The sequence below is a fragment of the Colossoma macropomum genome, unplaced genomic scaffold (assembly GCF_904425465.1).
Source record: "Colossoma macropomum unplaced genomic scaffold, Colossoma_macropomum, whole genome shotgun sequence".
In the NCBI taxonomy this organism is placed as follows: domain Eukaryota; kingdom Metazoa; phylum Chordata; class Actinopteri; order Characiformes; family Serrasalmidae; genus Colossoma; species Colossoma macropomum.
This window is the reverse complement of record NW_023494801.1, coordinates 5,152,480-5,170,134: the sequence shown is the minus strand read 5'-3', so window position 1 is coordinate 5,170,134 and position 17,655 is coordinate 5,152,480. Positions and strand designations below refer to the sequence as shown.

Genomic DNA, 17,655 nt, shown 5'->3' with positions numbered 1-17,655 from the left:
TTATTCTACTAGTAGTGAACTATGCTGCCTGTCTCAGCTGCCCAAAACAATAGAAACAGATGGTTAAAACAGAAAGTAGGATCAGACACAGAAGTGCTGCTGGAGTTTTTAAACACTGTGTCCACTCACTGTCCACTCTATTAGACACTCCTACCTTGTTGGTCCACCTTGTAGAAGTAAAGTAAGAGACAGTAGCTCAACTGTTGTGGCACAGTTTCTGTTGGTCATCCACTAGTCCTTCATCAGTGGTCACAGGACGCTGTTGGCTGAACATTTCTGGTTGGTGGACTATTCTCAGTCCAGCAGTGACACTTAGGTGTTCAAAAACTCCAGAAGCACTGCTGTGTCTGATCCACTCGTACCAGCACAACACACACGGACACACCACCAGCACATCGGTGTTACTGCAGTGCTGAGAATGATCCACCACCCAAATAGTACCTGCTCTGTGGGGGTCCTGACCACTGAAGAACAGGGTAAAAGGGGGCTAGCAGAGCATAGAGAAACAGATGGACTACGGCCTGTAATTGTAAAACTGCAAAGTGTTCCTATATGGTAAGTGGAGCTGATAAAACAGACAGTGAGTGTAGAAACAAGCAGGTGTTCCTAATAATGTGCCTGGTGAGTGTATGTTTTACACCAAATACTCTCAAGTTATAATTTAAGAGATTTCCACTTCACATTAAGCAGCTATTATAACAACACATTAAAGAATTTAATAAATCTGCTCAAAGCCTTCAGAACATTAGCAGCCTGGACCTCAGCAATCAAGACACTCAGTCATGGGAGACATCCAGGAAACGAGGCTCAGGAGTGTGTTACATTCTGCTGAACCTAAATATAACAGTGACATTCAGGCCAAGGCTGCACTTTCAAACACATATCAATCAGCACTAAAGGCTGACATTAATGCTTTTATCTAAACTTATTCTTACCGCATCACAATCAATCAGTTCAACTTACAGCAGGCACTATTAGTCTAACTCATGAGCCATGACCCAACTTCCCTGCAAGAAAGTAAATGGCTTATTAGCTAAATACGGCCTTACAGTACTTTAAAACAGCTAGCTAAATATGTAAGTTAGCTACACCTGGTGTGGTAAAGCAGGGAAATGATGCTAGTTAGCGCAGAGGCTACAAAGGCCGATTCATTCATTAAAACTGATGTTGGTGTTAGTCTTGATGAATGAATATGTTAGGCTTGAGGTAACAAGCTAGCCACAAGCTAACATGCAAGCCACAAAACAAAGGTACAATATGTTACTATACATTATGATACAATACAATTCAATCTTTGTATACATTGTGTTAAACAACAGTTAATTATATAACAGTTGATTCCAACAACACAATCTGATTTGACCTGCAGGTTGTTTGATCAGATTCTGTAGAACAGTGTGAGAGCAGGACTACAACAAATTCCAAACATGTTGTTGCTCCTAAGCAGGTTTTCTGGTCAGCAGCCGTAACGGTGGAACAACTAAACAAAGTTAAATGACCCAGAAACTAATAGAATACAATTCAGAAAACAAGATGTGCTGTGAAATGCACAACAGACTCACTGAACAAAAATACATTCAGGTTCATCTGGCAAAACTGAGCTGAACCTGATATTGCATTAGCTTTATGGCTCTGTAAGTAACACAAAAAAAACGGAAGGAAGGAAGTGCCATTATTTAAGCACCTTTGAAACAATGTTCGGGGCTTCTTTGGTGAGATCTACTGTACTCGGCTTCGGCTCATGCCAGCAACCGAATTACAGATGTGATGTCATTTATGACAGCTCTTGTGTTCTGTTGCTCAATTTTTAACAGCCCTAGGAGCTTCATACTAAATTCAAACTTTGACAGACCAATCAAAATCAAATTAAAACATTTGTAATAAACATGTGTACCTGCATGTTTAACATCCTCTAAAACAGGCATGTCAAACTAGAGACCTTCTGGTCCAAAGTACTATGGAGATTAGTGGTTACCCTCGTCTAATGCTCTGAATTCAGTTCATGAAGGCCGTGTTAATTAGCTGATGAGCTGAATCAGGTTTGTTCAATAAGGCAGTGTGCTGAAGTCTGCAGTGTTGTAGCCAGAGAGGACTGAAGCCTGACACATGTGCTCTAAAACAGTATGTGTATTACAATAAGACAAAAAGACCGTAAAAAGTCTGACTTCCCAGACAGCAGCAATGATACAGAAGTAAGCCTGAGTAAAATCACAGCTTTGCTATGTATTTTCATGGTAAGTTTAGTTAGTTTACTGAATAGAAAGTTAATAGACCATTGTTAACTTAGTGGTTCAAGTCCAATTCAATCAAATAACTTTGATAGGTGATCATGAATCTTGATTAGGATTCATGACTCTGCAAGCTGCTTCAATGTTTTACACTTGATTTCTATAGACTTATAACTTCATAACTTCAGATCAGAACCAGATAAACCGATCAGCTAATCTGCTATCTCTGTTTATCTAAAGCTAAATGAGAGTCCTAATATTCATACTTACCACTAAGTTACTATTATACAATATCATGTAGCTGCCTCGAAGCTAACATGTACATTATGTAGTTAGGAAAGTAAGGAACTGCAGTGTAAAGGGTTAACAGGCCAAGTGAAATAATTTAAACAAAATAAAAATCCAAAAATAGCCCCTTTAATGCAGTAGTCGAAACTTCTCAGTGAGTGCAGTAACACAGGAACAGGAAGACACTCCTGATGAAGGCTCTCACAGTTCCAGCACACCTGAGGTGCTGATCCGGCTTGACACATCATAGGTGTTCTGCTGTTCTTTTAATAGCAGTCGTACACATGTGTGTTCAGAGGACTTGTGCTCCAAATGACTAGTGGTTTCTCTGTAACATAAAGCTCTACTGCAGGAGGTTCATAACACTGAGACAAATGTAATCTGGATTAGATAAGAAAAGGCCGTCCAGCCTGGCACCCCAAGCTATCTAGCTTTAATAAGTGCTTCTAAAGGCGGATATTTCACCGTTGTCCGAATCTTTATCAGCACAGCCACGGTCACACAGCAGCGCGCAGTGAGAGCGGCCCGCAGTTTATTTCATTACTCTGATCTAGAGCACAAACTAGTGTCAGAAAGAGCTATTTATAACATTACCCCTGTGGTTCACACACCAGACGCCATCCCACAGGACAGAGACAGACAGAGAGAGAGAGAGAGAGAGAGAGAGAAAGAGATGAAAAAACTGAATAAGTGGTTAAAGACAAATTTCCACAAGTCCTGCACTTGATTCAAATTAGAAATGAATCAAGATATTTCTTCTTGAAAACTACTCGTCTTTAAAACAAGCCATTTTAATTAAAGCCCTTTATTTAAAGAGCCCATATCCTACATGTGTTCTTGTAATTTAATTAAACAGGCTGTCTTTGTCATTATTCCTTTAAGACTGATACATGTAAATGAGCTCTGTTCTAACTGGCTGCTCTGCATTATGCCTAAATAACATCCCAGGCTGAAACACACCTTATAACTTCAGCATGAATGGGCAGGGCTAAACTGCTGAATAGACAATATATATAAATTGATAGGTTTTGGTGACATCAGAAAAACTATGAATTCAAAGCAGCCTGTTTTTGGAGTTTAGTTTCCATATATGGACTGTATGGAAACTTTATGAAACTCTTAAGCCTAATCCCATTTCACCCCTTTGCCCCCACCACTCAGCCATTACCCCTCCGTTTTGCGCATTCACGTCTAGGTGTAGGGGGTCCCGATTTTTGTTGAGATAGAGGGGTAGGGCGAAGTGTTAGGGCTCCATGACCCCACAAACGGATGTTTTTCAGAGGTTCACTCCAAACAGAGTTATGAGAAAAAAAGAAAAACCAGCAAGATGGCTGCACAAGCAACCAAAGAAACCTGTTAAAAATGATGATAACCATTGTATTATATTGGTTTAATGTTGTTTTAATGTATTATGGTCCTTTTCTTCATAACAAGCATAAAAAAGCACTAGTAGTATACTGATATCTTGGCAACTAGCTAGCTAAATTTCCTGTTCCACCTTAAATGGGCCAAACAGTTACATTCTGGCGCCTCAGGCATCAGAACTGCTGCACCATTTAAGGTGGAACGGGAAAATTCAAACAAGAAGCTGGCGATTAGCTGACCAAAAACTCAGGGGGGGTGATATTAAATAATTGCCCCCCCCCTTGAAGGCATATGATGCCCTAAATGTAACTAAAGCCCAGCAGTGAGGAGCTGAACTTTACCCTCCTCTGCTGTCACTGCAGACTGGCAGGGTCGCCTACAGAGCAGCGCTAGTAGCTGTTAATGAAGAAATGTTCTTGTTTATTTGAGGGTTGTTCCATTTTGTAAAGGAAGGTTACAACCACTAACCCTGGTAAATAAACTCTTGTAGTCTCACGGGGCAAAATGACACTCATATTTCATGAAATTAAGAATAATTCTGTTTCCCATGATATCTGCTCTTTAAGATGAGCATCTAAAAGTAGGCTATCATTAGGGGTGGACAACATGATTTACAAAAAACTTCTGACTGCACAATCTGCTTGGTTAATAAGTTTTCTACCTGGGCTGTTATTTGTGATAAGAGCACAATAACTGCATCACTCCACTGAGCATTAGTTGCTTAAAATAACACACTTTACGCTGCAGCTAATCATTACTAATGCTCTACTTTATCACAAACAGAAACAGACAGTGCATACACTACATAACTTTTATAAGATGATACTGGACCTGCAGCACATTTGATCAGATTCTGACACCAAATTCTGAACCTATCGCTGAACATAAGCAAGCTTTTCAGTCGGAAGCTGTGATAGAACAACCAAACAAACTGGAATTAGCCAGAAACTAACAGAAAACAATTCAGCAAACAAGACTGGCTGTGAAATGCTTTGCAGACTGACTAAAACAAAATCACATTTATGTTAATCTGGATAATACTGAAAAAGCTGAGCTGAACCTGATAGTTCAGCAAGACATCAAGTAGACTATTACTGTAACGGCTAATTATTCACTATTTTTCAAAGGCTTTGTAGCTCCATCTGTACAGCAAAAGGATACCACTTTCTTTATTTTGCAGAACTATTGTATAAAAGCAACAGAACACGATTGTGATTTTTCGCAAATAACATCATGGTTGTAATGACCTCCTGTACACAGCTTGGGCTTGTGCCTGCAACCACAGACATGATTTTATTCACGAAAACGCACTACCTGTCATGTTCCATTGCTTAAATGTACTGCTATCATGATAAACTGGCTGCTGTGAAGCCACAGTCATCACTAAACACTACTTCCTCCATCAAGCGAAGAAAAAGCTCTGACAGAACCCTTCAAAGCAAATCTGCAGTGAGAACGGCAGTGGCAGTAAATTAGTCTGAATTATTGGACAAAGAAATGGTGGAAAGGTGTTACTGAGGAACACATAATGTCTGAAATGCACAACCGTGATCACCTGGAGGGTGGAGCTGTTTTTATTTCATTCCAAAAGCTCAAGAAGTTTTGGAACGAAATAAAAGAAAAGACAAAAGTATTATCAGACAGACTTATGCTGGCTCTAAGATAAACTAAACTTCATTTGGGTTACTGTATTTGCTAAAAATATGATGACTAAAAATAAATGATGTTACAGGAAAATGTTAAAATCAGTTAGCAAATTATTTAGCTTTTCTCAATTTAGCTGCTGATAGGTTGATAAATCAGTCAGGTTAAACAGGACAGCACAGAACTCACATTTGTGATTAAACCAATGGCTCTTATTCATCAACATGGCATATAAAAAGAATGCAGATTTAACTGCCTTTAATGATGTACAAACCACTCTGTGTTCATGAAACTTTTGTACGACATGGAACCAAGCAGACATATGTGCAAATACTGAATCAGCTTAAGTGCGTGAAATCAAGTGTCTACCAGCATCTCAATTACATAGCATTTACATGAAAAACTCCCTGTTTCAAGCAGTTGTTTTTGGTTAGGGAGTCAGCAAAGCAACTTGAGCCAATGGCTGTGCTCATAGGCGGAGTTTGGGGTCAGGCAGTGAGTGCACTGCATCCCCTACTGACCAAAATCTATAGTTTTAAAATTACGACAACTGAAAACCACATGAATGAACAAGAAAAGAAAACAGAGGATGGTCTAGTGAGTGTTTAGAAATGATGAACTTGCAGTGCGTCTAGGACTGGAAGAGCAAGACATCAAGTAGGCTATTACTGTAACGGCTAATTATTCACTATTTTCAAAGGCTTAACTCACAAACAACAGATTTAAAAGTCAAATATATAGTTACCCAAGGCAGGTAGATAAAAGACAGATATACAGATATAGAAGAAAGAATGTGACAATTTGACAAAAAATGACACTTGAAAAAATATACGAAGATAATGGAAAACACTATAAATATGTAAATGAATCATTGCAGATTAATTTATAGCAGAACAATATGGTGCAACAAGAAATATGAGTGGCTAATTTATCTGTCTAGCAGAGTGAATTAATGTGTTGTGTGCAACTTTGAGTTGCTGTGTGTAACTGTTAAGTTGCCTGGAAATTATGCTGCAGGCAACTCACAACATGCAACCAGCAGCATAAAAGTGTCACCATGTAAAGCCAGCCTGACGTTCTTTTTTTCCTTTCAGTACCTGATTCTGCCTTTTCTGCTGACATCAGCCTGACAGCCGTACCTGCCATCCGGTCAGTGCTAATTCAGTTTTCTAATTCAAATCATCATCATCATCTATCATGTCAACATTAGTGCATTACATCAATACAATTAGTGCCAAAAGTTAGGTAAATTGAAAAAGAAACAGTGTTAATATTCACTTAGAAATCAAGTAAATCCAATGCAGCGTTTTTTTCCAGCACACTATGCCATATAATAAGCTAATTTAAAACTTCAGTATAAACGTATGAATATCTACACTAGGGGTGTAATGACTCTCAAGACCCACGGTTCGGTTCAGATCTTGACTTTTGAGCCACAGTTCAGTTTATGTCTTTATGTTGTTTTTTTTTGTTTTTTAGGGGAGGGGTGAATAAGAAAAACCAGGGAACAAATTTCTGGGTTTTTATAATCACCAACATTTTGAAACACTAAAGAGAAAAACATTAAACAACAAGGTATACAGCTTGCCATAACCTTTGTTATAGTGTTAATTACGTAATTAGTACATTAGAGAGCTCAACAGGCTGCAGCAGCAGTGGTGGCAGTGGCTCGGGGTTGGGGGGAGGGCGGTATCGCGGCTCCGTATTCCGGAAATGCGACACAAGACATGGACGTCTGTATTGGTTTCAGAATCGTTACACTCCTAATCTGCACAGTGTCATGTGACTCTAATGGTGCAATAAATGTAAAAACCACAGTTTGTGCAACACGGGAAGTCTTCAGAGAGACACACACACACAGGATATCAGACGAGACCGAGCCAATTCATATTTCAGTCGTTTTAGATGAATAATTTGCTTTGATTTTACATTATTACCTAATAGCCTGTATTTGCAAACCAAATGCAGAATATAGTAGAATCATTACAGGGTTTACTGAAACCTGGGTTTACACATGCAGAGAGAGAGAGAGAGAGTTAGGCTACTTTTTACTAATTTGCAGACACAACCGCACTGTGAAAACACCTTAAAGCACTACGTCATTGAGCGCCCAGCACTTACTTTCTATGTTACAGAGGAAATATATTATAAACTGACTGGACCTTCTGCAAACGCTGGTGACGAATGCTAAGGAAGAATTGAAAAGGTGTTTTTCAAGGTGTATGTGGTGTGAACACAGTAATTTACATGAACTTAGCACTATCAAGTCAGTATCAAGATTGCAAATGCAAATAATGATCTGAGAAGGTGTTTTGTAGTTTGGCACTAGTTTGAATGCATTAGTAGTTGATATTTTATATATATATATATATATATATATATATATATACACATACATACATACATATATCATCTAAACCGCTTATCCTTCTGGGTCGCGGTGGGGTGCTGGAGCCTATCCCAGCTGTCATTGGGTGGAAGGCAGGATACACCCTGGACAAGTCGCCAGTCCATCACAGGGCAATATATATATATATATTTATATATATATATATATATATATATATATATATATATATATATATATATATATATTTCAGCTTTCCTTGCTTGTTTTTTAATAAAATGAATTAAAATACTATATGAACATTTGTTAAAGTTTCAAAATGTACGGTTCACTTCCAAGTGCATATATGGAAACTATGCTGGAAAAACAGCCTGTTTTGAATTCACTGTTTTTGTGACGTCACAAAAACCAAAACATCTACCTATTCATATCCATCTATTCCAACTACTGCAGGTTGGCTCCGCCCATTTACACTGACGTAATAAGGAGTGTTTAAGCTCGGACTGCTTTTTGAATCAGGCACATCACAGGGCAGCCAATCAGAACAGAGCTCATTTACATATATCAGTCTTAAAGGCACAGTAACAAGCAGCCTGTTTGGATGTATATAGGTGCATAAACCCACACAAACATCATAAGTGAACCTATCAAACTATAGTAGGATGGGCCCTTTAAATGCTACAATACATGTGTTTTGTATGGTGTAGGTTTCATGTGAAAATGGCACACAAGAGAAAAACAGCAACTCACAAACTGCGCAGGAGTTTAAGTAGTTCAACACTAGATTGGTATCAAGCGTGCAAATGCTAACAGTGGGCTGAAAAGGTGTTTTTAAAGGTGTAGGCTTACAATACAAATACAGCATGTTATACAAGCTTGTGAAATGTTGAGGAGCTTCTACGAGTTTCATATTAATTTGATATTAAATGCTAGTAATAAAAGGTATTTATGAATATGTACGGTTCACATATGTTCACCACGAGAAATACAGCACATTACACGAAAGTTTATAACATATCCAGGAGTTCTTATTAGTGTGACACTTGAAACTAAGTGTGCAAATGCTAACAGTGGCCTAAAAAGGTGATTCATAAAGTGTGGGTTTTTATGTGTGTGCACCAAATGAAAGGCAACGCTTACAGAGGAGAAACTCCGCCAATTTTTCATAAATTCCACATAATTAAATGTTTAAGAAGAATTGTTCACAGTGGTGGTGACAGGAACCAGACGTCTGAAGAGTTTAACCCCTTAAATGGCCAAGGTGCACCAACAGGCCCAAAGCTTTATTACACACCTCTATACCATAAGAACAGCTCAGCCAAGTTGCACTGAAGTCTGGTTCCACTGACTTACATTAAAAGTAAAGTATGTTTTTTCCTTCTCCTGTAAAGTTACCATTTTGGTGATATGAGGTTTTGTTCCAACAGCAGTGATATATAGGTTCACTGGTGGTTTTGTATAGTAATAAAATGGATATATTTGTGTTGTAGACATCTGGACCCCTGGTTCCTATCACCACCACTGAAAAGACATCTGAGTCAGTGTATTTCTCTACAATTAACCATTTAACATCAGACCACTCTAATGACTTTGTTTACACCGCAAACAACGTTATTCTGCAAAAATATTTGAAAAATTAAAAAGTGTTCAGGAGTTTTCACTGCTTTGTCACCAGACTGACATGAAATGCTATTAAGGTGTTTTGAAGGTTTATGGTTCACACGTGTTCAACATGAGAAATACAGCACTTTGCTTGAGAACCTATAACGTCTTCAGAAGTTCTTTTCAGTTTGGCACTTGATTTCAAGGGTGCAAATGTTAATAATGGTCTGAGAACGTGATTTTAAGGCGTAGTTTTCACATGTGCACACCAAGAGGAACCCAACATCACCTTATAACGTGTTTCAGGGTCCTTTTGTTAGTTTGGAACAGGTAAACACTATTCCTATGTATGGTGCACAGGAGACAACGGTGCACACCAAGAGAAATACAGCACATTGTGTTCGCTTATAACGTGTTTTAATGAGCTTTCAGCAGTGTACCACTGCTTTGACATGGAAAAAGCTCGTTAATATTGGTCTTCTGTGTTTTACATGAAAAAACGGTATACACTAAGAGGAATACAGCCCCTTACATGAGTGCTTAAATGTTTTAAGAGCTTTTAGAGCCAGGCGTTATGAACGCTGCATTCACACATGAAGCTAAAAACACTGAAACGACACTTCAGTCACAAAAGTCACGGCAAGTACAGAAATGGCGACAGCGGTTTAGATCAGATGAGGCACAAGGAGAGACGAGGTTGAAGTCAGCTTCTTATTCGCCAGCTTCTTCTTCCAATTTTCCCGTTCCACCTTAAATGGCGCAGCAGTTCCATTCTGGTGCCCCATTCTGGCGCCTGGCGCCCAGCGTAACTGCTGTATCGTTTAAGGTGGAACGGGAAAATTCGAATACGTAGCTGACTTCAGCCTCGCCAGGGAGAGCATAGGTTGAGAGAAAAAGTTGTTTCTCTTACTCTGTCCGTCGAATTTGCGGATGATGGTGTCCAGATAGGTGTTCTGGAGGGCGACGTGTCCACGACGGACCGGCATTTTCAACTCTTTAAAAATTATCTGGATTTTTCCTGCTGTTTTTTTTTCTGTTTTCTGTTCCTTCTTCACGGCGAGGCGATGTAGGAGGACGGTGAGCCGCAACAGGAGCACATGGCTGCAGAGCAAGTGTTCATTAGGCGAGGGAAAAAAGAAAAGAAGGAGGAACGAAAGGCAGAAATAGAAAAACAAAGGGAGAAAGACAGAAAGGAAAAAGGAAATACAAAAATCGTACACAGTGATCGAGGCGGTAACGGTTGCCAAGGCTACGCGCGCGAACGTAGCCAGCGGCTAGCAGGACTTAAAAAGAAAATAATAATTAGATATGAAAATAACTTTTCCAACGATTTCATAACAAGAAACGTGTCAGTGTTACAATAAAATCTGAGCACATTTTAGGAAAAAAATATATACATATAAATACTGTTTTTACTGTCGCGCGCGCTGAAGAGAAGCGCCGTTTCCCCGGATCTCTCCGGAAAGCCGTTGAGGAGAGAGCGACACGAAAACGGAGAGATATGAGGAGGAAATGTGTCACATTTAAGAAAAGAGAAGCAGCCGGAGTGTTGGCTCCCTGAGAGCGAACAGCCTCGACTCCCTGTCACAGACCCACATTTAATCTCTCAGTGACTCCGTTTAGTGAAGGGAGGGAGTCAACTCGACACAGCTGTCACCTCTGACAGAGGCCAGATGCGCTCTGTTCACCTTAGCATCTCTCTCTCTCTCTCTTCTTAATTTCTTTCTCTCTCTCTCTCTCTCTCTCTCACTCACTCTTTCTCTATCTCTCTTCCTGTCATTTTTGTCTCTCTCTCTTTCTTTCTACCCCTCTCTTTATCTCTCTCTCTTTCTGTCTCTCTTTCTCTCTCTTTACCCGTCTCCTTTCCTTTCTTTTTTGTCTCTATCTTTCTCACTTTTTCTCCCACTGTCTTCCTCTTTCTCTTACTTCCTCCCCTCTCTCTCTCTTCTTAATTTCTTTCTCTCTCTCTCTCTCTCTCTCTCTCTCTCTCTCTCTCTCTCTCTCCTTTTTTCCATCTCTTCCTCTCTCTCCCCTTTCTCTCTCTTTTTGTCTCTATCTCTCTTTCTTTCTCCCATTCTCTTTCTTTCTCTTCCTCCCCCCTTTCTTTCTCTTCCCAATTTCTCTCTCTCTATCTCTCTCTTCTGTCTCTCTCTCTCTTTTTCCCTCTTCCTCTCACTCTTTCTCTCTCTCCCCCTCTTTCTCTCTCTCTCTTTTTGTCTCTATCTCCCTCACTTTCTTTCACTCTCCCTCTCCCTTCCTCCCTCTCCCTCTCTCTCGCTCTCTCTCTCAGCAAAATTATTTGCTGAATTTAACATAGTGCAAAAGTTATGGCACATTTTATATGTTATGTTGTATTTTTCCTATATTATAAGCTCAGTAAAAAAACAGAAATTGTGCACTAAAAATGTGCCGTATTTAGGTATTTTCAGTTCAACTAAGTAATTCAGTAATTAGCACAAGTATATGATTCTGGCCATCAGTACTAATGTGTTCAGGCGCTTGGAGGCCTGGAATTTCAGTGGACGACAATCCACACTTGGCTTTTTAATTAACAGAATTCAGCTCAAAAAACACCCAAACCGAAGTTACAGTTACAAGCTTTTAGAGTTTAATTACACCATGACACTGTTTATGGTCTAATCTATACCCCCTGTGTAATCTGTACATTCGTTTAGCTTGTTTATATCAGATAGATAATGGTCACCTGCCAAATTTATCACGTAGTTAAATGAAATGAAAATGATGTCATCAAAGGGCATTCACATACATTTGCTAATGTGCATGTAGTCAGCCAGTCATGTAGTGGGTGGTTTACCACCAGGCTACATGTCTCTCTCTCTCTCCCTCTCTCTCTCTATATATATATATATATATATATATATATATATATATATATATATATACACATACATACACCAAGCTGTAGCATGTAGTAGCTTTATCTGACGGTGTTTCTCTTAAACTTTCTTGGGGTCAGATGGGCGACAGAAGACTGTGAAGGCTACTCCAGTAGCAAATGATCAATGATTGTCTGAAGATTAATAGACCAATTAGGATTAAAACCTGATATTGTTGCTCTCTAATGGGAACTGGCTTCATGGTTATTTTTAGAGGCCATCAGTTCCGTGTAGGACACCTTTAGATCCCATTAATAAACATCAAATGCATCTCGAATCAATCTCAAAATGCCTGTTAAACCATTAGAGTCCTTTACACGGTGATTTCAATCCACCAGGAAAACACTACATACTGTTAGTGACTATTGGACACCAGTGATTTCTATGACTGTTTTCAGCAGGGTTGAATGACGTAGTGGGCTAGAAATGCATCCCACCTGGACCGCAGCCTAGCTTTTCAAACACAGCTATTAAAATGTCAAAATCAGAGCCCAAAACTTGCTACAGTCAAAGGGCAAAACCCTATTTCACTGTCCAGTAAACAAAAAGGCATTTCACATAGTCTATCCCTGACCAATCTATTAGGCTCCTGTTTTCGTAGGTGAGTTTAAACAAGCTAGCTAGCTAGGAGCCTAAATCAAGTTAGCCTAACACCTTTAAATAGATCTCGTCATTCTCTGGTCAGTGTCTTTCCCATATTATGAACTCTGGATCTAAGCTGGATTTCTCTATGACAAAAATGAACAGAATATTTTTTTTTAATGGCCACTGTCGCGTCCTGTGGTGAACAAAAATACTTCAAAGCTAATACGTTTCGCCCTGTGTACACTTTTCCACTGGATCACCTAATTTACTACAATTTAGCAGTCAAAATACTGTAGCGTCGGCATAGAGTAAGAGACAGCAGAGGCCATGATTCCCACCGCAAGCAGTTTTAATTAAACTCCAGGCAGAAAAGCACATGCAAAGCACTGAACACGTGGTCACCACTAGCCACAGGCCTCACCCTCATGGTGACCAACCCCCCACACCCACAGACACAATAAACCACAAGTAACACACAACACACCTTTACACCAACAAAATAGTGGCATTTAAACAATATTAAAGTACCATTTTAGGACAGCAGCTCCTACCATGAGCCTCCACGCACGGCTGTTTGCGAGGCCACACCACCCACGCTTCTTGGAGGCAGCGCAAGCCAGTAGCAAGTGAATACAATAGGAATAATGCTGCATACATGCTACAAGCAAGCTAACAGTACTGCGCACTGAAGCTATTGAAATTATGTCACATGACAGTAACTCTATTATTAAACACCAGCGACTCAGTCTGTGCTCTAAAACTGCCAAAGCAAATTAACTACCACATTTGACAAAGCCTGCTGGTTTGGGGTATTTTGATGGAACTGCCAGACTTATGATGTCAGTTTACTGCGCAGAAATGCTAGCTAGCATGTAGCAATAGCTAACCAGCAACATTCGGTGGAAAATAGTTCATATGGCAAAACATACTGGGTTTGGAACATGTTAGTTTACCACACGGTGCAGTGGTTTTCAAAAATGCCATTGATTTTTGTCACTGAGAAATTCAGCTAACGTGAGCATGATGGCGACTACAGAATGAAGTCACAGCTTCAGAGGTCTTTTAGATACTTGCTAGCTAGCCACTAACTTTGTAATTTGAACTGCAACATGCTTAATGGTGCCTGAACATGCCTGAAGAGTCTGCTTCAGTGTTTTTACCAGCTTCCTGCTATGCCAGGAGTCCTCAACCCAAATGTTAAGAAGAGCCATTTTGTCCTTTCAACAAAAATCAAACCACCTCGGGAGCCACAACATTGCATGTTCATTTTACCATCTTGGCTGTAAATATGTCTCAGTATGTGCTGATGTACTAGTATAGATTAAAACATATAATATAAACAAAAACACAGATTTACTTTGCTCTGTTTTAAGCTTTAGCTCAGCTGTAGTCGCTTTTCTCACATCTCCGGCAGGAAACTTTTCTGCAAAAGTAGAACAGTTTCTTGTAAAATGTCTCTCAGTGTTTGAGTTTTTTCGAGACTGAAGTCAGCTGCTCATTCTCCAGCTTCTTGTTCAAATTTTCCCGTTCCACCTTAAATGGCGCCTGGGGCACCAGAATGTAACTGCTGTACCATTTAAGGTGGAACGGGAAAATTCAAACAAGAAGCTGGCCAACGAGAAGCAGATTAAACGTATCAGGAAACCAGCTGGGGTGATTATACATGCAAATCAGTCCACTCGTCTCCAAATTATCAGTGTTCGTCTTAAATCTTTCTCTTTGCCATTTTGTTAGCTGCTAACTAGGCAAGATTGTCATTGCTATGGTGACCAGCAGTCTGCGCGCTGACCTTCAGGGTTAAAGGGTGAATTAGCAGTTATACATTATAGAACTCCAGAGTTAAAGACCATTTATTGTCAAAACTGTGTTTGAATGATCAGCAGAGCTTTATTTTACTGTAAAGGAGGATTATTTTATTATTAGCTAAACATCTAATTCTGCTGTGGAGCCGCAACAGGGCAGTAAAAGAGCCACATGGGGCTCCAGAGCCGCATGTTGCCAACCCCAGTGCTATGCAATTAAAATGAAGCATATACTTTGTTGTCACATTGATAACTGGTCAGTGTGCCGATGTGTAGGCCCCTATATAACCAGCTTCAATCATTTTAAACCCAAAGAGAGGAATTTACCAGACAATCTCAGACATGCCCTAAGACTCGACAGGGCCTGGATCTCACCATGCTTACTATATTCCTGATGTCTGTGCAGAAATGAGAGTGAATCTTGAACGTGCAACATGGAAGGAGGTCAAATAAATCCCACCTTGACATGTGTGTTTAGTTTACATCACTAATTGTGGTTTTGCCTCTCCAGACAATACTAAAGCTTAGAAGTCTAGACTTGGCTCCTTTCGGAAAGGAAGAGGCTGATCAATGAGAGAACACAACAGCATAAGCCGGTACGGATCACTCCTAAAGTTTAATAACGTCCAAGAAGCTCTAAAATCAACACGGCAATAAAATGAGATTAACACCCCTCTTTCTGTGAAGCCAACAAATTGTTTGCCAGATAAAGCAGCAGGACACAGCTGGAGTGGTGTGTCTCGTCTCGTTTTTCGTGGAAAGCCAAGCAGAGTCAAGATAATATTCCTAAATAAGATCAGTGGCAATATATAAAAAATATTTTTCAGGTTTGCGAAATGTATAACATTGTTTATGAGCCATAGATTTCAAGCTTTCATTTTCTAGTTTAGAAAACGTGTCTTCTGCAGGGGTCTCTGAGGGGGTTACTTTCATTCTCTTCCACATGTATGCACACACACAGGGCACATGAGGATGGAAGCAGGTGTGGTTTTTTAAGAGGTAGCACAGAGACCCCCGGTCACCGACTCGAATCTAAGGAGCATGCTTGTCTAATGTGTGTATGAATATGATTGTGTAGTGCAGAGCTGCCCAAAGTCTGGTCCATTCTGCTGTTTTACACTGAGAAACGTTATTCTTGTATTGTTGCACTATTTGCCCGTGCAGTCTTTCACAGAGTGGTGAACCCCTCCTCATCTTTACTTCTGAAAGCCTCTTTGAGATGCTTTTTTATACCCAATCATATTACTGACCTGTTGTCAATCAACCACTAGGTGTTTTTTTAGCATTACACAACTTTACCAGCCTTTTGTTGCCCCCATCCCAACTTTTTTTGGACGTGTTGTTGGCATTAAATTCAAAATGGGCATATATTTTTCAAAAAACAATAAAATTTCTTTTATTTTGTTTTTATTTTCAGTAAAAGTAACGATATTAACTATATATGTATATATATATATATATATATATATATATATATATATGACAAACCTGCCATGTTTTATAACTGAATAATGATAAAAAATAATATATACAATAACAGCAGTTTAAAGGATTGACCATTTCATTAGTGTCTTAGCATTTAACACTCAATATGCATTTAATAATAGTTAATAATAGAGATGATGAGATTTTATGGTTATAACATTTCTAGAGTGTAAAAAAGTGTGAATACAAAGTTTGCTGAGGAATCATTTTTAGAGTTTTGTATTAGTTATATACCAGACATTTAAGATGGTGTAAGCAGGTTCAGATGAGCTTGTGCCACTGCATATGTCAGTGTGTGTGCTCTGTGTGTGTGTGTGTTTGATGGTACTGGGCAGGTTCTGTGTTTTGTCTGAGTGGGCTTGATGAGATGAGAGCTAAACTTAGCCGTCAGCAGCACATGCCTCCTCATGGCTCTGGGACAGCAGGGCGGGAGTCTGCGTTTGGGCTGTTTGTGCTGTTTTTTGATTCAGGTGAGGGTTAAAAACACTGGAACTTCTGAGCTGTTTGAGTCGTCACTGTTACAGCTCTTTTTAGTTATATAGTTTTGTATTTCTAGTTCTAGTGATATTACATTTTCCCTACAGGATCCCTATAAGAACTGTTTCACAAGTACTACACAAGTACTGCAGGCACTATTACTGTAAGACAGTACTACAAGAATGTTATACACATATTATTGTTATAAAAGTATTTTAAAGCACTCCTTCAGAAAAAAAGCACTAATTTGTACATTTCAGGGTACAAACGCTGTCACTGTTGTGAAACCCTCAAGGGTACCTCTACAGTATGTTTACTTAAAAAGCTTAATTGTGTAGTTTTGATGCAATTATGGCTTTTAAGTTGTACTTTTATTTTATTTTTCTATTTGAAAAAGTATCTGTCCTCTGTGTATAACTTTTAAACTGATTTAAGGTAGAAACCTGGACCTTAAGGACATTGTCATACCTTTGAGGTACACTTACATTGTTTGTATCTTGGTGGACAAATGCTTATGTGTACAGTACCCTTTTTTGACAATGTATATAAACCTTATGGTTTAATACAGATCCTTTTCTGGAACTCATGCTCTTCATGTTCATCATGTTCATGTCTTCCTCAGCGTGAAGATCAGGTTTTCTCTAAATTATAATTTGTCAGTTTCTTTTTCCAAACATATATTGGGACTCTGGCCCAAAGGCGGAGTTTGGGCACTAGTCTTGAGGGAGCGCTGTCACTAATACTGCATTCTACACTCACTGAGCTCTTAACATGAACACTATATTAATACTGGTTAGCCTTTGCTCTTAAAACAGGCCAATTCTTAGGCTGTGCCCACTGCAGCCTTCAGCTTTCTGTTCTTGGCTGACAGAAGTGGAACCTGACGTCATTGTCTGCTGTTGTAGCCCATCCACCTCAAGGTTCGACATGTTGTG

General features: G+C 39.4%; 1 protein-coding gene across 1 annotated transcript in view; it reads right to left on the bottom strand.

Moving 5' to 3' along the window:
* kcnh6a (potassium voltage-gated channel, subfamily H (eag-related), member 6a) overlaps positions 1 to 11,241 on the bottom strand; it is an 81,909-nt gene extending 70,668 nt beyond the window's left edge. Inside the window, exon 1 of the mRNA XM_036589308.1 lies at positions 10,385 to 11,241. Coding sequence (XP_036445201.1) covers positions 10,385 to 10,460 — 76 coding nt within the window. The 5' untranslated portion in view covers positions 10,461 to 11,241. The remainder of the gene's footprint in view (positions 1 to 10,384) is intronic.
* Between the last annotated feature and the right edge of the window lie 6,414 nt (positions 11,242 to 17,655).